Source organism: Alligator mississippiensis, chromosome 3, assembly GCF_030867095.1.
Source record: "Alligator mississippiensis isolate rAllMis1 chromosome 3, rAllMis1, whole genome shotgun sequence".
Taxonomy (NCBI): Eukaryota; Metazoa; Chordata; order Crocodylia; family Alligatoridae; genus Alligator; species Alligator mississippiensis.
In genome coordinates this window covers 81,312,311-81,335,350 of record NC_081826.1, presented here as the reverse complement: position 1 = coordinate 81,335,350, position 23,040 = coordinate 81,312,311, and the positions used below count along the sequence as shown (strand labels likewise).

At 42.7% G+C, this 23,040-nt stretch overlaps 1 protein-coding gene across 3 annotated transcripts in view; it reads right to left on the bottom strand.

The window, feature by feature from the left end:
* Window positions 1-289: 289 nt before the first annotated feature.
* Window positions 290-23,040, bottom strand: part of LOC102561887 (opsin-5) — a 114,120-nt gene continuing 91,369 nt past the window's right edge. For 2 of the 3 annotated variants that reach the window (XM_059724143.1, XM_059724144.1), the window contains 2 exons: window positions 5,317-5,430; window positions 290-1,146 (listed from right to left, as the gene is read on the bottom strand). In XM_059724143.1, the coding sequence (XP_059580126.1) occupies window positions 526-1,146; window positions 5,317-5,430 (735 nt within the window). In that variant the 3' untranslated portion in view covers window positions 290-525. The remainder of the gene's footprint in view (window positions 1,147-5,316; window positions 5,431-23,040) is intronic. The other variant, XM_006276156.4, reaches the window with a different exon arrangement.

The window sequence follows — 23,040 nt, the reverse complement described above, 5'->3', positions numbered from 1 at the left end:
GCTGCACCAATTTATACTAAGGACCTGAATCTCAGCTGGTATCACCTCCGAAACTCAGAGTAATCTTGCATCATTTCTGAGCTCAATTTTTCTTAAAGATACAGTGGTGTTATTACAGAACATACCTGTTTAAAATGTTAGTTAGTTTGATTTATTTTTCTAGTGGAAATCAGAGCAGAATTTGCCTTTTTGTCTCTTGAATGCAAGGAACAAAATGTTCTTTGCTGCCAGCGCTAGCATCAGTGACATAATGCCAACTTATCCTCTATACGTTCTTGGAAAACAAGCATTTCACATAGCATTTATCTTTTAATTTTTGCAATACTTAAAACAGCAGGCCATGTTTTAAAACTTTCTTATCTACATTAAAGTTGTGTCTTGAACCCACAGAATATAAAACGTTTTATCAGATGACATAGAAGGGAGTCAGGAGAACTGTATAGAAAAGGGAATGGTGGAAGTGATGTTTAGCAAAGGTTGCATTCGTAAGTTCATTACTTTCTGGAAGGTTTTATTTAACAAACCTTAAAGGTCTGTAAATCTACTGCACACAGGTGTTGCTTCTAAAGTGATTTCCAAATGGTCAGTTTCAGATCTTTTTTCTCCTCGAACAACCACTCTTACAGATTTCTTGGTGCCCTGCTTCACTTTAACTTGGAAGTTATTTTCAAAGGACACATTTTCTTGAGTAGTGCACTCTATAGTACTGAACCTTTCAGGACAGCATTTTGGATAGTTCTTAAAGCATTCAAAAGTATCATTGCACTTTTCACACGGGAGATAGGGGGAGCATCCTTCTACAGTCTGCACAGAGTTACAGCTGGATTCATTTCGTCCTTTAAATGTTTTCAGCCTGACGTCCAGAACTGATCTGTAGCTGCAGTTCGGTAGGGCTTTGAGACAAAAGCAAGTCCTGATGCATAATTGCTGAAGATCTGCACAGTCTGGGGCAATGGTATTTCGGAAATGAGGCCTCAGGAGAAGATAAACAACAGGGTTGTAGAGTGTTGAGGACTTTGCAAAGACAGCTGGCACAACAAAAATTAGTGGAGGAATCCTCTCCGTGGATCCAAAGACGGCCCACATGGCTATGATAGCATATGGACTCCATGCAGCAAAAAATCCAGTGCATACAGCAACACTCATCTTACAGTGCAGAGAGACAGAGAGAGAGGAAAAAGAAGTACAGTAGTATTAATTAAAAGCATGTATGAGAAACATACTTTCAAAACAATGCATGTATAAGACATCAATTTAGCTATTTCTACTGCTAAAATGCCTCTCCATGCTTCTCATGACTTAACTACTCTCCACAAGGCTACTTTATACCTGCATAATTGTTTCAGAGGAAGGCAAGAAGCCCATCACATCTGGAGCCTTCTGAGGGCAGGTCTGCCATCTTAATCCCATCTCTATTTACACTTCTCAAGTTATAAAAGCAAAAACACTCTTGTATAAACAGCTGAAGACAATTTAAGGATCAGAAGAATTTTTTTTCCTGACTTTCAACACTGCCAGACATCCCCACCTCCTGGTCCAAATCCTTGGTTTATATTGAATTTACTGTGTGGAATTCCTTTAGTTTGTTAATTTTTTTCTTCTGTCCTCTCTCTAAAGACTTCTTATAACAATCTCATTACATAAACAAATATATAAATAACTCAAGGGGAGTTCCACCCAGCCGGCTGATGAATTACCCGGACTACTGGCTCTGAACACAATTAGTTTTTCTAAAAGCACTTAAAACAATTAAACTAGCAATTAAACTAAATTTAACAATTAAACTAAATTGCACGCTAATGTATATGAACTGCTGATATACCATTGATTGTAATAGTAAAATAGCCTTTGTGTAGTTTTGATAACTGTTTTTAAAAATGTTAAGTGACTCTTAAAATTGATATACCACAATATGAGAGTAAATACTAAAACAACAGTAAAGAAAACACCAAGTTCCAGGAATCCTAGTGCACGTATACCTAACTTAAAGATGTTTCTTCTTCCAAGAGATTACGATTTTCATGCAAAACAAAAACATGGCAAACAAATACAAAGACATGGGAAGTAAAATCATTCCTGTGAACAGCGAGACAAACAGTGGTCCCAGCACCACAGCTGCCCAACCACTGTCAAGATTTCATATGCATCACAGCAAAAGGGGAACTTCATGGGCAGACTTGAAGGTGGACAATGGGGTGACTTTGGGGATATTTATATGGAATCCCTTGAAGTCAAGACCTAGTGCCCTTTTGATGAGAATAACTGCAGAACTTGGGGGGGGCAAATTGAAAGTGCATGTGTCTTTGAGTGCCCCCATGTCTGTGAGCATGGAGGCTCATGAAGAAGCAAAGCATATTTCTTCATAGATATAACCTATTTAAGCCTGAAATGCAGCACTAACTACTTGCAGTAACTACTTAAGGTTCAGTTGCCTTAAGGATGTATCCCTGGGCTACATCTCTGAACCAGCCAGAAGTCTAGAAACAAATTTCAAATTATCCCAGATCAAACAACTTCTTCATACTGTAATTTTCCACTTGCAAGGGAAGCCCTAAATCTGCTATGAACCTTTCTGAACCCTATTCAGAAATAAACTATGCACTCCCAAGGTAGATACAAATAAAAATATTCCAATAAGTGCAGACTTCTGAATAAGCTGCCTGAGCTCCACCTGGTTGAGAATCTACAGCCTCAAATGAGAAATAAGGAAAAGAATCGCTTTGTAGTGCTGAGTATAAACAAGCAGGAGTGTGTATGGGCACCAGATGCACTGTGTTCAGCTGCCAATTGTGCTTTACTGCTGTTTCACTCTGACAGCTCTCAGCAGAATTGCAACAAGCTGTTAATGAGCTTGCTTAGTTTGTAAGCTGAATAGCATTCCCCCATGCTAGACTCAGGCTAAAAACTAACAGCTGCAAAAACTGTGCTTATTGCCAAAGCTACTATTATTTTATGCAGGAGTGAGACAGAGGGGTCTTCTGAATCCCTCTCCCCTCCCCCAAACCCTAGGATGTATACAAATGGTACTGCTCAGTCTACTTTAAACTGTGGAGATCTCTCTCAAGATTTTAATTAGACTTTCTCCAAGTTTGCAAGTTTTATATTACAGGAAACACCTTGGGCTTGTGAGACTGTACACAATGAATATCTCACAGAACGTAACTGTTTTGGCTGCTATGCCAGCATTGAATAAATGGCTTTTCATTCTAATGAGATGCCTAAACTCAGTAGAACTGAGAAATAATCTCCCATTCCCATTCAAAAATATGGGCCATTTTACCCAGGAAACAGTCAGTCAGTTTAAGTCATTTGCAACCCTTTAATTTAAAATTGACATGCCAAATCATATACCTGCCAAGTCTTTAACTGGATATAACTTTCCCACCAGCAGGGGAGATCTGCTGAATCATCTTGCTAAACTCACTTCATGATGTGACTAAGATATATAAACTGTCTTCAACACAGTCTTAATGGATAAGTGTCAATTTTGGTCTTCAATTTCTACTAATGGAATCGATGTGGTCTGACTTACTGGATCCAATGGACATAGCTACTACTCAATGAAAGCCCTGGGAGGGCACCTAGTATATAGGCTGAAGAAGAAACAAACTTAATGACCTTTTCATAATCTAATGGTGGGCTGAAGGCCAATCTTTCCAAATACTAAAGTGAAAGAGACAACCGACAACCATTTCCCTAACTTTAGTGGCAGGTTGTAACTCAAAAGTTGCTGAAATTGAAGTTTTAGTATATATAAGGACACTATGCCTGGGCACGATTAGTGTCCTTATACACTGGGAAATATGGCTCTAAAATGTGCAGCTGGACACAGGACAGTTTGAAAATGTGACTTTCAAGAACATTTGTAGACCCAACATAATACAAGTATTTAATGTTCCAATTGTTAAAATGACCTTTTTAACTAATCAGATTAATCCAAACAGTAACTAATAACTTGTCACAAATTGTGAAGGGTGTCATCAAAGACTGACACAAAGCCCACCAAAATCAATTAAAAGGTGACTTCTGATTAACTCTAGTAAGCTTTGGAGCAGGGGCCTGTGTATCGTGGGCCCGCTGTCAAAACACTATGATTCAATGAAGAACCATGTGAAAGAAGAAAAAAAAAATCGACCGGTGCTGAAGTATAATATGTTACTTTCTCTTTACTGCATTCACTTGTGGAAACTTATTATTATTGTTTTTTAATCAAATTAACATCTACCTATCAGTGTCCAGCTGTCATAGGTACTCTACAGACATTATAGTAAAAGACTTTATCAGTTCCAAGAAGCTTACAAGCAGTTTAAGTCAAGTTTTAACAGGTGGATGGAGAACTATGACAATAACAAATATAAAACTATATATCATCTATAGTTATTATGGTACTAATTTATTTGCATTGAGGTAGCAACCAGAGGTTCAACTTATGAACAGAAGCCCTCTCATGCTAGCCACCAAACAGAGATGCAATGAACCAAGTTCCTGCCCCAAAGAGTGTATGGTCTAAATAATCTAGTAGAAACTTCTAGATCAATGGGGAAATTCAAATTTGTCTAGTACTTCCATGGTGAATGGCAGATTTTGTAGAAGATATCATAACACTTAATGCTAAAATTCATAAAAATAGAAATAAAGCAATGGTAAGAGTTTCCTAGCTAGTACTAGAAACTGTTCATCCTTTTCCTAAGTTTGGCCAATACAGTAGTTAGAGTAACATGACTTGGCTTAGAGGCAATATATTCTTAATGAGCAAACCAGGTGCACATGTAATTTTTTTTTTTATACACATTCTTACAAGTAGATAAATAATACAATGCACATATACAGGCCTCCTTTTTTGTGTGTGTAAATCTAGCACGAGTAGGGTTTGTACATGTATATTTGAGTGGGCATAAAATTCTGTGTAGAAGCTAGTGTTCTTGTAAGGTTGTATGAATGTAAATGAAGGCCCTGTTAATGCCCACTTGTTCCTCACTGGAGTGCTAAACAAGTAAGATCTGAATAGCATGGTGGTTATGCAGTCAAAAAGAATGATCAATGCAAAGGGATGAATCAGATCATATAAGATTTCTTTGCCTCTTATTTCTGCTGGTTACTATGCTGTTCTTGCTTTCAGTTATGGTCAGATACCAGAGGGGGAGCAGATAACACTATCCTGGTGCTTATTAGTGGAAAATCTAGTTGAATATATTTAATTCTGAAAAAAGCATTTTAAGGAAAAGAATAAATGAAATAAGGAGCATGAACCTTAGAATTATGTTGCTACTAAGCATACAGAAATTTAAAAAAGGAGAACTGTACACTTAACATTACCTGCCCATAGAAAGGTAGATCCTGAGTAGGTGCCAATGCATGCAACTCCAACATACATATGTTTACATACCAACTGAAAATCTGGTCCAGATGTTTCCAATGATGACTACATTCCTAGCATACAATTAAGTAAATATATGTGAATTGGTGCCCCCTAAAACAAATGATGCATCATTACATCTTTTAAAATGTGAACAGTTTAATATGCTTCTGATATGAAGAAGTTACAGGCCACTATGTTTACAACAACTGAAAAAAGACAATATTTAAGAGTAGCAAGTCAGCCCATAGAAACCATGAATGCTTGATACTGTTTAATCTGCTAGTGAGGATGGATAATTTTATGACCGATAACATTTGTACCTTCTTAGAACAATACAATTCCATAGACCCTGGAGGACCAGAACTATATTTATACAGGAGATCACAATTATTAAATAGATTTTACCCTTCAGAGAAGGAAATCTCCAGTATAATAAATGGAATTTAAAGGTTTCAGGGATTAATTTGTGTCTGCTTAGATCAAGGTAATCAAATCTTATGCTTCAGAATATACAGAAGAGGAAAAGAAAACCCGCTCAAACAAGAGAGTTTCTAACAGAGATCATAATGAAACTTGTATTACATCTTTAAATAAGGGAGAAATACACTAGGGACATGAATCATTGATGAAAACCTCTGTGAAATTATACTTGGTAAGTTACTCTCCCGTGAAGATATAGAAATACACTGAGATCAGTCACACTGAAAACTAAGTCTTGTTAGTTGTAATAGAAAAATAACTGCAAAATATACAAACCTACTGTTTACTGACAATCTCGGCTATTCAAATTGCTGTGGCTTCGTTTAGTTAGAAAATCCTTGACAAGTCTATATTTACAAATTATATGTTTGTTTTCAAGAACATATGAAAAAATAGATGCAAAAGTATTGCACCGTATCAGATTAGCAGAAGTCGTAACAATGGTCTCAGGGAGAAGATAGGACAATCAGATACCTTAAGTGTTTATATACTAATGCAGGGGTCGTCAACTGGGGTACTTTGAAAGGTCCCAGGGAATATGTGGGCGGGGACAGCGTGCCACCACCCCATGCTGTTGTGCTACCACTTCTCCACCTCTTGCCATGCCCCCACTCCACATCTGCCCACTTGCCACCCCCCCTCCAGGGTACACTTACTAAAAAGGGAGCTGCCAAGGGTACTCTTATTTTAAAAGGTTGAAACCCCAGTACTAATGTAAGAAGTGCAGGCAACAAAAGGGAACAGCTGGAGGTCCTAATGCAATCAAGGAATTATACTGTAATTGGGTCTAGAGATGTGGTGGGATAGTTCACATGTCGTGAGTAAAAAGGAGAAGGTGTTCCCATATATACAAGGGTGCTGTACACGTCTTCTGAGGTGCAGTACACAGTGGAAGGAAGGCCTGTTGAAAGCTGGGTAAAGGTCAGAGGGGAGAGCAATAGGGCGATGTTGTGGTGGGCATCTGCTCCAGGCCATGAGACCAGAAGGAGGAAGTGGACAAGGCCTTCTTTAGACAACTGATGGAAACTTCCAAATTAAAGGACTTGATTCTCAAAGGGGACTTTAATTATCAGGACATCTGCTGGGAGGGAAACACAGCAGTACACAGGCAGTCCAGCAAATTCTTGGAGTGTGTCGGGGATAACCGCTGGTGCTGTCCACACACTCAAGGGCCTCCAGCCCACTGCCTGTGGGCCTGCCCAGCCAGCCAGGACTGGAGACTGCACATAGGCGATCTGGATGGTCAGTCTTGGACCCCCGCCCTACACACTGCCAGCACCATGCTCACTGCAGACAGTTCTCAGAAAAGCACTTTATTCCCCTCCACAAACACAGACCCTCCATCCTCAATAACAGACCCTGTCCTCCCTCCCTCCCCTAGGCCAGACTCCATCCTCCCGTCACCACCTCCCCACAAAGCCCCTCCACCATTCACTCCACCCACCATCAATAAAGCACTTTCTTCCCCATGCAGATCCTGTTCAGTGTGTGCTGTGTGCACCCTCTCAGGGTGGGGGGAGGTGGGATGGGGATGCCTAGGGGTAGGAGCCTGGGGACAAGTGACCAGCACCCTGGCCTCTGGTCACACCCTGCAGGTATGCACACCATGGCAATGCCAGCAAGAGGGGGGCTTGCCCAGGGGCAAAGGTGGCTGCTGATCTGCTGTCAGAACTGGATCCTCCTCCTGCAGCCAGCAGGCTGAGCTAGCAGAGCCTACATGCAGTCCTGGCCCTGTTGCAGGTTGGGCTGAGCCATGGAGCCTGAGTGGCAGGAGTCAGGGCAGGGGCACCTGGCTGGTGGAGGTGCTGCTATACCTCAGCCCAGGCCAACAGAGAGGAGCTACTGCTGGGCAGCGGGTGACTGCCAGGGGGCAGGCAGGGCTAGGGCTGGGGGCAGGCAGTGGGTGGAACAAAGGTTACCACCAAGGCCAGGACAGTGTTCATCATCCAGGAATCGTCCTCCATGGCCTCCACTGCCCTGGCCACCAGGGAAGCCTGCCACTCCTGGGCCTCCAGGTGCCTCTCCTACAGGGCCAGGAGCCTGTCCCTGAATTTCTGGTCCACCCGCTCCCTCGCCACCCCCCTCTCTTACAGGCAACGTCCTCCATGCACCAGGCCCGTGAGTCCACCAGCCACTCAGCCACCATGACTACCCAGTCCAGCAGCCAGGTCCAGTCCTGAGTCCTGTGCTGCTGGAGCCAATGAATATGCAGGGCCCCAGCTGAGACTGGCAGTGACCCTGATAGTGCATCCCTGCTGCCAACTGGTGCCTCTCCCCTGCATGCAGCTTCAGCCTCTACAAAGCCAGGAGAAAGAGACTGTTTGTGAGAGGCTGGAGAAAAAGGCTGTTTGCAACATTTCTGAGATAACATTCCCCATACCAGGGGGCTATGCACTGCCCAGTCTCAGATCAGAGGTCATGGATGCACAGGTGCCCAGGGAACATGGTAAGGCAGACACGCAGGCCCTGGCACAGGCTGGCTAAGCCCCCCATCCTTGCTCACTCCACAAGGGCAAGTGGACCGCTGAGTGCTGACCACAGGCAGCCTGCCTCTTCTGTCCCCTTCCCAGGCCAGGACAGTCCTGGCTCCTAGCAGCACCTGCTGCCATGGCTTTTGACCCTGTTGCTTCCTCCCCCCATCTAGAAGGCCAGCCTGTTTCCTGTGCCAAGCCCACAGAGCCCTAGCTTGGGGTATGAGAGGCTCCTGACCAACCGGGATGCAGCACTGGTGGCACTCCTGCCTTCCTCCCAAGGGACCTCTCTGAAGAGGTGATGTGGGGCCAGCCCCCCCTGTGCCAGGGTGCCCCTGCTGAGTGTCCCAGGAGCACCACAAGGAGCTGTTTGTGCAAACTGAGGAGTGCCTGACCCACTATGCCCTGCTGCTGTTGATTGCCATGGTGCCGCAGATGCACCTGCAAACCTGGCACAGAACCCTAAGCTTTGACAGTGCAGAGGGCAAGCCCACGCTGCTCTGCAACCTCCACTCCTACCTGGGGAACTACCTATGGCTGAACTACAGGTGACAGGCTAATAGGCTACAGCGGAGGCTCAGGCAGGCCGCCCATGCTCAAGTAGACAGAACAGCTCTGACCAGAGTCCCAGGGCACAAGGATGTGGTCCAGTTGCTGCATAAAGGGCATGGAGATGTGGGCAGCTCCCCACTGACAGTTGTGGTCTGTGACAGTGAACCATTGTGCTGGTAGAGCCTTGACCACTTATGCCCACACTCCTGCATGTGGCCTGACAAGCCTTCATAGATATGCACATTGAAGCACCTGCTCGAACAAACTGGCTGAGGACCTTGGCCTCACCCCACAGCACCACGAGGTCCGCAGTCTCCTCCTGGGACCAGCTGCAATCATGGGACATGGTGTATTGCGTTGGGGAGGACGCCAGCACGGCTCCTTCGATGGCTCTCTGGGCCTCTCTGTGACAGTGCTGGTGGACCTGGGCAGGTGTGTGTAGCACCCAGTGCAGGGGCACAGCATGGAAAAGTATGTAGTGATGCTGTGCCAGGCACCAGCAGTGGGGTCCAGGGAGGTTGCTGTGACTGGCCTGGGGCCAGCTGGAGTGGCCCAGTGGCCAGAGGCTGGCTGCAGGTGGCCCAGACTGCTGCCAGGCCTGGCAGGTGCCTGCAGCACCTAGAGCAGGGGCACAGTGTGGAACAGGCAGCTGTGCAGCAACATGATGCCAGGGTCCGGGCAGTCTTCCCCAGCTGGCCTGGGACTTCTGCTAGGAGATGCAGTGGCCAGAAGCTCGCTGCAGGTGGCCCAGGGCCTTGGCGCCCCCACTGGCTTTTAAGGGCCAGTGGCTGGGGCAGGCAAAGAGCCATCCCAGCCCCATTGCCCTGGGGCTAGGTTGGGGGTGGACCTCTGTTGGTGGGACTGACCAGGAGCAAATTTGCTCCCGGTCAGCACCTATATGTACATTACTGAGTAATTAACTATGCAGTAAGCATCTGCACGTGTAGACAGTGATGTTTGCTGCGCAGTAAAGCATCTCATGTAGATGCACCCAATGATCACAAAATGATAAGAGTTCAAAATCCTAAAGGGAGGAAGGAATGAGAGCAACAGAATAAGAATAGTGGACTTTAACAGACACAGGGAAATGGTAAGCAGGATCCTTTGGGAGGCAAGCCTGCGGGGAAAACAAGTCCAGAATGGATGGCTGTAATTTAAGGAGGCTCTCTGAAGTTTGTATGAGCAAATTATTCTAACGTGATGGGAGAATGGGAAGTACAACAGGAGGCCAGCCTAGCTAAATAACAATTGTGTCAATGAACTGAAACTCAAAACAGAACCTTACAGAAAGTGGAAACTTGGACCATGCTCCTTATTTCCATACTTTATTCTTTTTCCTTAAAACATTGTCTTCAAAATGTAATTAATTCAACTAGAATTCTGTTAATAAGCAGAAGCTAATAATGTTATCTGCTCCCTCTGGTATCTTATCAAAAACAAGAGTAAGAATAAAATAGTAATCAGCAGATATACGCTGCAAAAAATCTTATATGATCTGATTAATTCCCCTGCACTGCAAAATTTTATGCCCACTCAAGTATGTGTGTGCAAACCCCATTTGTGGTAGTTTTAGAAACACACACACATACTCAAGATGTCTACATATTGGATTATTTATTTACTTATAAGAGTGTACGTAAACAGATGTTATGACCCTTCTCATAATGTAATGGACTCTAATTACTCAATAATTTAACAGTTACAATCCACGCAAGGGCAAACTTTTCAAATACTAAAATGAAACAAAACACAGAAGGCAGTCTAGTTATGGATAATGTAGAGAAGGCTAAAGAGTTTTATTTGTTTTTCACTTCAGTCTTCACAAACGGGGGGCCACTACCAGATGACAAGTGCAGTTCTCAGCAAAGATAGGGAAGGAAACAAAAAGGCTAGAATAATGGCAGAACAAATTAGGGATTACTTAGAGAAGCCAGATGCTCTGAAGTCAGCAGGGCTGGATGCATTCTACCCTGTGGTACCTTCCTTCAGTATCTGAGAGTACAGAGCTGGATGCACCCTAGGGTACTGAAGGGATAGGCTGAGGTAATTTCAGAGCCATTGGACTCACTGGGGACTCACAGAGGTCAGACAAGTTTCCAGATGAATCAAAAAAGGAAAATAAAGATCTGGGGAGCTATAGACCAGTCAGCTTGACCTCAGTACCTGGACAAATTATGGAGCAGGTCCTCAAGGAATCTATTGTGAAGTACCTAGAGAAGAACAAAGTAATCAGGAAGAATCAGCATGAATTTATGAAGAGCAAGTAATGCCTGAATACTCTGATTTTTTTCTATGATAAAGGTGACAGGCTCGGGGGATGGGGGAGAATAGTACATATAATGTACCTTGACTTTAGTATGGCTTTTGACACAGTCTCCCAGGACATTCTCATTAACAAGATAAGGAAACAAAAACTTGGTGAAAGTATTGGAGATGTATACATAACTGGTTAGATCATCATGCTCAATGAGTAGTCATTAATGGTTCAACAGCTGCTTGGCAAGAGGTATCAAGCAGGATTACCCAGGAGTCTCTCTTGGGTCCAAGTATTGGTCACCATCTTCATTTGGACAATGAAATTGAGTGCATGCTTAGCAAATTTGAAAGTGATACCAAATTGCCTGGAGGTACAGACACTGCAGGGTAGAGCTAGGATCCAGAATGACCTGGACAGACTAGAAAAATGGTCTGCAATCAATCAGTTGATATTCAACAAGAACATGTGCCAAGTCTTGCACTTGGGACAGAATAACTGCATGCACAAACACAGACTGGGGAGTGATGGAGTAGGCTGCAGTGCTGCAGAGAAGGACCTGGGGGTTATGGTAGACCATACGCTGAATATAAGCCAACAGACTGCTCTCGTTGAAAAAAAGGCCAACAGCATACTGGACTGTCTCAAGAGATTATATCAACTTGCAAATCAAGGGAAGTGATCCTTTTGCTCTGTTTAACACTGCCTCATCTGGAGTACTGTGTACAGTTTTGGGCTCCACATTTCAAGAAGGTTGTGGACAGATTGCAAAGAACCCCAAAAAATGTTTAGGGACCAAGAAGGAAAGACTTATGAGGAAAGGCTGAAAGAACTAGAGTTATTTAGTCAGGAGAAGAGAAGACTGAGGGCACATTTGATTACAGCCTTCAAATACCTGAAGGATGATAATAGAATGGATGGAGTTGACTGTAGCTGTAAGCATAGGCAGCAGGAGAAAATATTATTTGGGAGTCTGACCCCCACCCCTCCCTTCTGCAGGGCTGTTGCAGGGCTGGCATGCTCTGGAGCCACATGAAGCTGAGACCACATACGGTACGGGCCTGGCTGCATGCCATGTGGTGCTGGGCACAGTGGGATGGTAGTGCTGTGGTGCTGCTGCTGTCGCCAGCAGCCACAAAATTAGTTTGAGAGGGCTAAGCCCTGTTAGCCCCGGCCTTCCGCCACCTATGGCTGTAAGGAACAGCACTAGGAGCAACGGCCTCAAGCTGCAGCACAAGAAATTTAGGTTGGAGATTAGGAGGAACTTTCTGACTATGAGTATGGTCAAGCATTGGAATAACCTACCTAGAGAAATCGTGGAATCTTCATCCCTCGGAAGTTTCAAGATCAGGTTGGACAGGCATTTGGCTGCAATAGTTTAATCAGAGATGATCTTGCCTTGAGCAGGGGGCTGCACTAGTTGATGTTGTGAGATCCCTTCCCACCCTACTTCCAATGATCCCATTATTATAGATTTTAAAATTTCTCATTAAAATGCAAGTGCTTAAATTTTTCTAAATGAGAAAATTCAATAAAAAAACCCAATTTCAATATTCATTGCTGAATTTTTAAGGAAAATTTAGTTCACATTTTTAGTGGAAAAATGCCCCAATTCACACACAAACATGTAAGAATTTCTGTGTGTTCATATTAATACTGTATATTCATTTACTGTAATTGTATCTGAAAATGCAAATTGGTATAATGACATGAAAAAAACTATTTCACACACATTTGCAAATCATTCATGAAAATGAGCATCTCTAAATGTGGTTATCATTTGGAAGAGAGTAGGATTAAAGGATCAACAGATAAAAATCACTGGTATATTTTGCAAAATTAAACTGAAATAAAATGTGTGCATCTTCCTCCTTCAGAAACAGTGTTTGTCATTAAACAAGTCTATCTTCCCTCAGGGACAACTAACAAGACATGAGAAAAATGTATTATAGAGCATATCTTATACATATCACATCCTGAAAAACATCCTTTGTTCCCTATTGCCTCCATATATAGCCGGTAGGATAACTGGTGTGATACTACAGAAACTGAAAATAATTACTGCTCCAAATGATTAGTAAGGAGAGTGCATGAGAACATGCATTTGCAAAAGCAAACCTATGGGCAGATTTAATTATACAATTTAGTGGCACAGCACATGACTCAAAAAGTTGCATGCCAAGCATGGTTCTAACTACCCATTCTTGCTAAAACGATTTTAACAGTAAGTATCTGCAGCTTAATTAGTATGCTTAATATATGAAGGCAATATTTGGTGGGGATGAATCAAATGCAAGCATCTTTTTCTATAGGTCTCGATCACTGTTCATCGGGCTGCAAAGCAAAGGAAAAAAACCCCCAAACAAACCCAAGATGAGTGAATGCAATGCAAACTTGCTATAGCTCATAGGTGCAAAATGAGAAAGAATGTATCACATTATCGTTTGCATTATTTAACATACTGCTGAAATGCACTGCATCATTTCATACCAATTCTAGTTTGGTAGTAGAAATTCATCCAAGAAAGGGCTCTGCCTCTGAATGCTGGACAACCTTAAGATACCTCTGCACTTGCTAAAACACATTCATTCGATATCGCAAGATTGATCTCAAAGAAATTGAGAAAGATGATCTACAGTCACAAGAAGGTGATCAGATCACATGGGCTAAGTACAGACAGTCAAAAAGCCCAAGGCTGAACCAATTTAATCTTCACAGGTTAGTCTAAGCTGCACAGACTGAACTGATAAGCAAGTGAAGAGACATTGACTTTTGATTCCAAACATGCAGCCACATGCCTGTAGTGGCTCAAGCCAGAAGCTGGGGAGCAGTAGAGCATGCCTCCTGCTCAGCTGCAGCAGAGAGCTTAGGCCAAAGCTAGCTTGCCCACTCTGCAAAGAGGGGTTTGCAAGAGAGATGCAAAGCATCCTGGGATGCTGTAGGACTGAGTTAAACTTGAACCTGGAGGGAATCTGGGACAGAAACTCAATAAACCAATTTAAGCTCAATCATTTATGTCTGATACTACATCCATCCATTCATCCATCCAGGTCATCTTAAACTGGTTTCTGGCATTTTGAAAACAGTTTGTGTGCACTGAACTTCTACTGTGTTACAGATTGGAATCAGTTTCCAATCACATATACTAGAATATGTGTAATTTTTGTCCCTAGCCATGCTGTTAAGGATGGTATAAATAAATGTCAACCTGATCTCTTACACAAAATCATTCATTCTGTATGTGCAACAAAAGAGGGATTCATGGTCCTTGGGAGTCCATGGCTAAGGGATTCATGATCCATGGTCCTTGGGAGAAGGATGGAGAAGTAGTACAATGAGGATGAATAGCACAGTGGGCTGGCTGATAAAGGCACTTCTCCGTTGAAAAAGCTGTAGAAACATTTTGGAAGCACCATCCATTTTCCCACTTAAAATAAATGTCCATTAAAAGAAACCCTAACTTAAAATAATGTTTTCCCTAGGCAATGCCTCCCAGTGTTGGAATAGCTTCACAACCACTTTATAGCCTAAGGACAGGAGCTATGCCTATTTCAGAAAAGGGACATTATATGGCAGCTGTAGGACAAGATCGTAGAATCATACAAAATGGGACCTCAGGACGTCACATATAGTCCAAACCCCTGCTCAAAACAAGACCATCCCCAACAAGATCATTCCAGGCAGGACTTTATCAAGCCAGGCCTTAAAAACCTCCAAGCATGGAGATTCCAACACCTTTCCAGGTAACCTGTTCCAGTGCTTCACCACCCTCCTAATGAAAAGGTTTTTCCTAGTATCCAACCTAAATCACCCTTGCTGCATCTTGAGACCACTGCTCCTTGTTCTGCCATCTGCCACCACTGAAAACAGTCTAGCTCCATCCTCTCTGGAACCAGCCTTCAGGTACTTAAAGGCTGCCATCAAATCCCTCTCAATCTTCTCTTCTGCACGCTAAATACATCCAGTTCCCTCAGCCTCTCCTCGGAAGTCATGTGCCGCAGCCCCTGAACCATTTTTGCTTCTCTCCACTGAACCTTCTCCAAGTTGTCCACATCCTTTCTATAGTGGGGGGCCCAAAACTGGACAGAGTACTCCAGATGTGGCCTCATCAGTGCAGAATAGAGCAGAGCAATTACTTCCCTTGATCTGCTGGTAACGCTCCTACTAATGTAGCCCAGTATGCTGTTAGCCTTCTTGGCAACTAGGGCACACTGCTGACTCATATCCATCTTATTGGCCATTGTAACCCCCCTGGCCCTTTTCTGCAGAGCTGCTGCTTAGCCAGTCAGCCCCCAGCCTGTAGCAGTGCATGGGATTCTTCTGTCCTAAATTCAGCACTTTGCACTTGTCCTTGTTGAACCTCATGAAATGTCTTTTGGACCAATCCTCCAATTTGTCTAGGTCACTTTGAATCTTATCCCTATCTTCCAGCATATCTACTACACCCCCAGCTTGGTGTTATCCGCAAACTTGCTGAGGGTGCAATCCATCCCATCTTCCAGATGGTTAATGAAGATATTGAACCATACCATCCCCAGGACTGACCCCTGGGGCACTCCACTTGATCTCAGCTGCCAGCTAGACATTGAGCCATTGATTACTACCTGGTGAGCCTGACAATCCAGCCAGTTTTTTACCCATGAGCAAGATTAGGGAGCAAGTTTCCTGGAGGTGTTCCCCTCTCAGATTGACTATTAATTACTCATTATTTCCTGGTGCTTCTGACAAGACTGCCTGTTTCTTTCTGTCAGCTTATCTTTTACTTAGATTTTAAGCCTGTCAGACAGGAATGGTCTTTTTGTTCTGTGCATATGGGGAGCACCCAGTTTCACTATGACAAAAGCAATAATAAATGTTTTTCTCATATTGCAAAGAAGTTTAACACAGTATAACCATAATAATCTGAATGAAGAATAGAATATGTTTTGATGACCAAAATTCCAAGTAAGAAAGGAGTTTTCTATACAAACAATATTATAGTTGAGGGGAAATTAACCCTTTTTTCTTTCAGATGATGCCTTGAAACTTCCAGTTAGGCTTCTGTCTCCAACTGTTAAAAGGCAGGCTAGATTTGTACCTTATAGACTGACTACATCACAAAGCATAAGCTTTTGCAAACCCACGCTCACCAAGACACCTAATGTGGCCTGCAAATTCCTTCAAAGTCAGTAAAAACTGCAGACCTTCCAGAAAACTTCTACTGAGGGGCCAAAAGTAAATATAGAAATATAAAAGTAACACAGATGCTCCAGGATAAAAAATTCAGCTCAAAAGACTACATTGTCCAAATGTATTAAATCCCAGAACATAATGCCGGTATCAAGCATCTTTCTTATCTTTATTTAACATGAGAAGGATAAAGGGAAACCAGGATTATATTCCCAATTCATGGAGCTTTTGTGAATGAGCTGTACATTAGGCTAGGAGTGTGCCCCAGCACAGAGAGTGGTTGTGGACTAAAAGCACAGACTGGGTGAGCTAATATGTTCATTGATGCTTTCACTGTAATATTAACCGTGACTGAGTTCTATGCTACTTGGCAGGCTGGGTACAAGCACTACATTGCACTCAGTGCCCATTCTACTTATAGTGGAGGCAGAGCAAGATTAAGGAGGGGGTTCATTGGTGCACCTGCACACCTCCCTGGATTTCCGGTCCATCCAAAAGTTTAAAACCAACTGCCTGGCAGTGAAAGCAGCATTTCTAGTCAGGTAGTGCTGAGGGAGTCAATTGACTTCATGGCTCAATATAATCTACTTGATCCCTCTTAATGTCCTTTAGACAGGTGTTAATGACTCTCTCCTTTTCAATGGTTGATGTTCCACCAATCAAGCTATCCTTTGTTCTGCAATCCAGCTGTCCATTAGCTGCTCCTGATAAGGAAGCTCTTGTTTCAGAGCCCTGCAAACTGTTTAACTCATTCCAATAAAGTTATATTTGTTTTTACTTAAACTGAAAAATACAGGCCAAGAGCTTAGCATATAAGTAAAGCTTCTAGTTTATTTTTAACTGGAGAAAAATATGTGTTGTTTTCTATGTGATGATGCACCTCACCATCTGCACCCTCCTTTTCAAAATACTAGATTCTGCCTATGAATGGATGTGTCCATATGTATATCAGAAAACACTTCACTGAAGGGCAACCACCTCTGATGGCGAGTACATTAAATGCTATTGATTAAGAGTATTGCAATGCAAAGCTAAAAGGAAAGCAAACTGAAGAGTAATTTCTGATTCCTGTAAAATATTTGCAGAGGTTTCTGATCAATGACTTAAGCCCCGCCAGTAACCAGCTGGAAGAAACAAACCATGCCTGAGAAAATGAGGCACACCAGGTTGTGCTTTAGATAAATAACATCTAGTTTACTATGATTTCTCTCAGGTACACTACATCTCACTCCTGCACCTGGCCACATTAACTCCTGGTAATAACAAAAGAGAATGAATATTTGGAACATGTATTTAGGTTTGCTGAACATATTTTTTTTATAATATTTGTTCCTGCAAAGTTTCAGCAGCAATAGGTTCCACAAAATGGATAAGTACAAGTATTTTTCATAGTTACTGCTATGATACTGAAACTAACAGGCATTCTGCTGGGAACAGAACATGTAAAAAAGTTCCCTCTTATAAAAAAGCTCAGTCCTGTGACAGTGCCCAAGAGATTAAATGTCAGCTTCTATGTACCCCTGTATATCTAGGTCTATTCTTGCACAGCAAGCCCAAGAATGCCACTGAGAAATAAAGCTAGCTAGAGCTCTCCCACACTGCACACTTAAAAAAAAAAATAATGTGACTGCAATTAGAGTGAGACCAAGTCTACCAATGGGCATTCTCAGAAGTGAATCAGAGTGGGAGCCTGAGACCACCCTGGGGCATGCGTCAAAAAGACAACTACATTATATTTTTTTCCAGTGTGTGGTGTGGAAGCAGTATTTATTTCACTAAAGCAGTCTTGATATCCACAGAGGAGGTATAAGCACACCCCAAGAGACTTGGTCTAAAGACATGCAAAACAAAGAAAAAACAGCTTCTCAATGGTGCCAAGCACTCAATGCCAGAAAGAACCAACACAATCATCTACAGGAGACCCTCACCATTCGCGGGGGATGTGTTCTTGAGATCCCCGTGAATGGCAAAATCCGCGAATAAGGCACTGCGTTCATGAATGCCGCCTATGTTCATGAACGCAGTGCCCCCAGCAGCTGGGTGGGAGGGCATGGTTGCGCTGGCGATGGTGGGAGCATGGCAGCGGCAGCAGGAGTACGGCAGCAGTGGCGGGAGCCCAGTGGTGACAAGCGTGAAGATCCCAAGGTGCTACTGTAAGTGTATTTAAGATGCAGGTTCAGTATTTATAAATATTTGAAACCATAAATGCCAAACCCATGAACAGCGAGGGTTTCCTGTACTCTGACCTTCTATAAAACATGGGTCACAGACTCAATATAAGAAGCAGCAAAAAAGGTGGTGAGCAAAAGTCAGTGAGTAAACTATGCTTGGGAAATTAAAATCATAGATGTTGCTCCCCTTTTGTCTCTACCAGTGCCCAAAAGCTCCAGGAAGATCATGATTTAATGCAATTTTCCGAACAATCACCTTAGGAGTAAATGACTGTTGAATCTTATTAGGAGTCTGCCCAGCTGAAGTTAATCAGAGTCTTTCCAACAATCACACAGGGGCTTGGATTAAACCCTTGGAGAATTTTTAAAAGTTTTAAGTGGCTGGACAGCATTTTACCCAGTAGGTCCTTCATGACATGCAGTCACCAGAATTTGGTGAAGCTTACTGCAGCTGAAGCATGTATAATAAATACAGCTTCTCTTCAACTGTCATAGGCTAAAAAGATATTGAACACATTTTTTAATCAAGCCAACATCTAGTGGCCATATTTGCTTTGTAAAACAGAAAGTACAAATGCAAGGGCCAATTCTTTTTTAAAATGGATCTTAAAACAGCACACACAAACTTTCCATCCCTCCAAAAAAGAAAACCCCCAATTGCCATATTGGCCTCCCTTTAAATAAGTCACTTAAGCACACTGTGTAGCTCTAAGTAGAAATGATGACATGGTATAGGGAAAATGTTTCCTTTCACATGTATAAATTAGCTGTGAATCTCTGGTGCCAGGAGCCTCTCCCAAATCAGTGATGCAATATTTGCAGCAGTTAGCCAGCCTAAGTGATACAAGATTCTTTTATTCTAAGCGAGAAATTAATTTTCAAAACATAGTTAAGGCTACAGGTCTTCATTTAAGGCTTGATCTTGCCCCATGTGCCATCCAGAGTACCGGGAGGAACAAGGAAACACTTTTAGCTGTGTTAGCCGCAATTTCTTTGGGGCAGAATGTCTTCTGGACAGCCTCTTCCTCAGTGATTAGCTTACGTGCAGGGGTGACTTTTTAGGTTGCATCAAACAGCTAATTCATGTCCCCAGAATCAGCTTCACGGCACAATGTTTTATTTTTTTCAGGAGAAGAGCGCTCTTTGCATTTAACATAACTGGCAATAAAGCCCTCCAATTGATCCAGGCAGCAACAACTGAAGTGAGCAAATATAAAATTAAGACTAGTTTCCCAGCAGTTTAGCACTCTTCTGTTTTTATTTTGCAGTTTCTTGGGGGTTTTTTTAAGTCTATTTTATGGGGAAACAGGAACCTTTTTATACACAGCAGGTAGTTATGTATCTTAGCAGAAGCTCTGTTTCCCAGAAGTGCAGGGAAGTGAAGCACTGTTTATTCAGGAGAGAAAACACTATCCTGTCACAATGTTTATGATGTGGAGGAAGGCGAATGGCCATAGCACAAGCTCCTCCCTACCCAGAGCTGTTGACTAGTACCATCAATTCAACACAACCCATATATACAAAAAAGCACTAGGGCTGGGATTGTGCCCTGTCCTAAACACAACCACATGAAGACAGGGAAGAAGCTCTTACATGAAAAAATCTGGACTCTCACATCTATCCACATTAGAGCCAGCCATGATCTAACTTTGAGCTTATAAAGTAGGTCATAGCACCCCAACCCCAATTCAGAGGACCTGACAATGCTCTTAATTTTTTTTCTTTTTTAGACAGTCTTATAAAGATCAGTCAGTGTACATGGATTACCCACAATTGGACATTTTTAAGAGATGGTTCATACAGCTATGCAAGATTTGCTGGACATTTTCATTCTATATAAACAGTTATTAATCCCTTCCTCTATTTTTGAGAGAGCGCCTCAAAATAGTAATGTATAAACTCCTACCCAGCTGGATTACTGAAGCCTCTAAGGACACAAAGAAAGGTATCTGAAATACACAAGTGGACTGTGTCTGGCCATGACTTTCCCCATGGTGTTAAATCAAGCCATTTAACTTTTCTACATTCCTTATCTGTATAATAAGGATACATTTTACTACTCTACCTATCAAGGCACAAGGTGGCATATAAATGATAAAATTTGTCAGTATGCACATAAAATGCTTTTCTGGCAAGGGCTTTCTTTCCTTCAGCCATGCATATTATCACATTATTGCCTTGCAAAATGCTGCTCAATGGTGGTGACTATGCCTCAACATGAGCACAACCAACTGGGCTCCTCTACAGCAGAACTAGTGGCATTTAGGAGGGATGATGTTTTCCCTGTACATTCACTATGAAATGGTCATCTAATTTTGGGACTGATCTACATTTTTATCAACAAATCAAAACAGCCAAGCCAGTCCTGTGTATTTGGGTGTTACTCCTAGAAAGTGTAGTCAGTAACGGGATTTGTTTTCCATAAGAAGCAGGGCTACAAAAAAAAAAATCCTTCACAGACCTATCCATAATAAGTAAGGCTCTTTCTTTCTGACTCAGTTATTCCCTGCAGTGTCCAAGGGGAAAAGTGTATTTCAGTTTTGATCCATGTTCATCAGGGAAACTTCTCAAGTAGCAAGAGTATTTGTGCAGCAGTCTCTGGAAAAGATATGTAATGGGAAAAAGTGGAGCTGTTTTCTTTCCTCTTACTTACATGGTGCTTTGAAAAAAGAATCCCTATTAATGGGCAAAACATTAGATCCAAAATTAGAGTGTTTTCAGCAATTCTGTTTCCTGGTAAAGACCTTGATCCTGCAATTACTGCACACTTCAAATTCACATGAGCACCTACCAGGGAAAGTGCATAATGTACAGGACTGGCATGACTGCCCTCTTGATTAAATGATATTCATCATCATGTATGTTTGTTGTTCCAAAGAACAATCTAATCCTCGTGCCATGTTAGAGACGACTGAAAAAATGGATTTTTAGGAAACTTCGAAATTTTCACATAAAAGATATAAGTATCTTATACTTGCTAAGGTGGGGGAGGAGGCGGAGAGGGGGCTCCTCTTCATTTTTACAGATGTTTCTTCTATACAAGCAAAGCAAAAACAAATGAAGAGAATTTGATCATTTTAAACTGTCAGGTTTGACTGCACCTCTTTTCCAAATCATCTACCTCCATGTTGCTCCTCTCCAATCTCAGTCATCATCACTGTCACCTGCTTCTCTCCTCAGACTTGACAAAGAATGCCATGCATTCACAAAACTTGTCTAACTTAATCTCAACCATACAGTTGGCCCAATAAAATATATGGGAAACACTTGCTATTCGCAAATCTGCTATTCACGAACTTGAATATTCGTGGTGCACCACGCCAACTGGGTGGGTCCAGGTGAGCACCGCTGTGGCTCCCTCTGGTGCTGCACACCAAGCTCCTGCCCCTGTGTAAGCAGGCACGGAGCACTGTGCAGGGCAGGTGAGGGCAGAACTGGGAACAGCGGGGTGGAGAGCAGAGCCGGATGGGTGGAGGGGGAGGGCAGAACCTGGTGGGCAGAAAGTGAGCACCGGGGACAGGGAGAGAGGTGGCAGTGGTGGCAACTTCTCCCCCAGAGGCAGCTGTGGTCTGTCCCCAAGCGCTGCAGGGGAGCCCCGCACTTCCAGCTTCTTGCGGGAGTGGGGGAGCAGGGGGCGGCTGTGGGGTCTGACAGGGAGCCCTGTCAGTATTCGTGGATTTCCCCATTTGCAGGGATCTCCAGAACAGATCCCCTACGAATGGTGAGGGTCTCCTGTATCATCCACAAAAATCCTTGCTTCTTGCAAGAATATTGCCCATCCTAACATTTTTGATAGCATATTGTCACGTTTTTTCGTTATCAGACAGTTTGTTCGTGGTTTGCCAATGAGGAAAGTGTTTTTGCCTGTTTCTCCTCTACTCAGTAAATACTACCTAGAGTCAGCAGTGGAGGAGATTATAAACAATTTGGCTTTTGCTTTGTTTCTCTCCATTTGCTTATTACACTTCCTACCAATCAGAGTGACATTTGGAAACTGAACAGTCTAACCAAAAGTAACAGAACTCCAAATGGTGTTGAACTCTCTGCAGCCTTTCATAATGACTCAATGAATAACAAGCTAAATATTTGCTCAAACTAAACCAAACCAAACCAAACCCAGAGAGATGCCAGTTCCCTTTCAACTCTAGCTATCTGTGCCCAGTAGAGCTCACAAATTGACTTTGTGAGCTTTTATCGACATACTGTCATCTTGGCAGAATGTCATGCATGCAATTTTATCTCTATTATGTTTCTCATTTTATTCTTACACCTCTAACAGTGAGGCCTGAAGCCAGCCACAACGTTCATCCATGTTTGCACTGGTGCATGCATCATGCTTTCCATTTCAGGAAATTATCTTATTTCTATTAAATTTGATGGGAAAACAGGAGGAAGGATGGCGCAGGGGTGGGTGGAGTGACTACCCTGGATCAGAGCCTGTATGGTACTTTCATATGAGGAGCATGTTCCCTGCTGACTCTATTGTTCTGTGCATGTGTGCACAAATGGTTTATGTAAAATGAAACACCACTTATATGTATGTATGTATGTATGTATGTATGTATGTATGTATGTATGTATGGC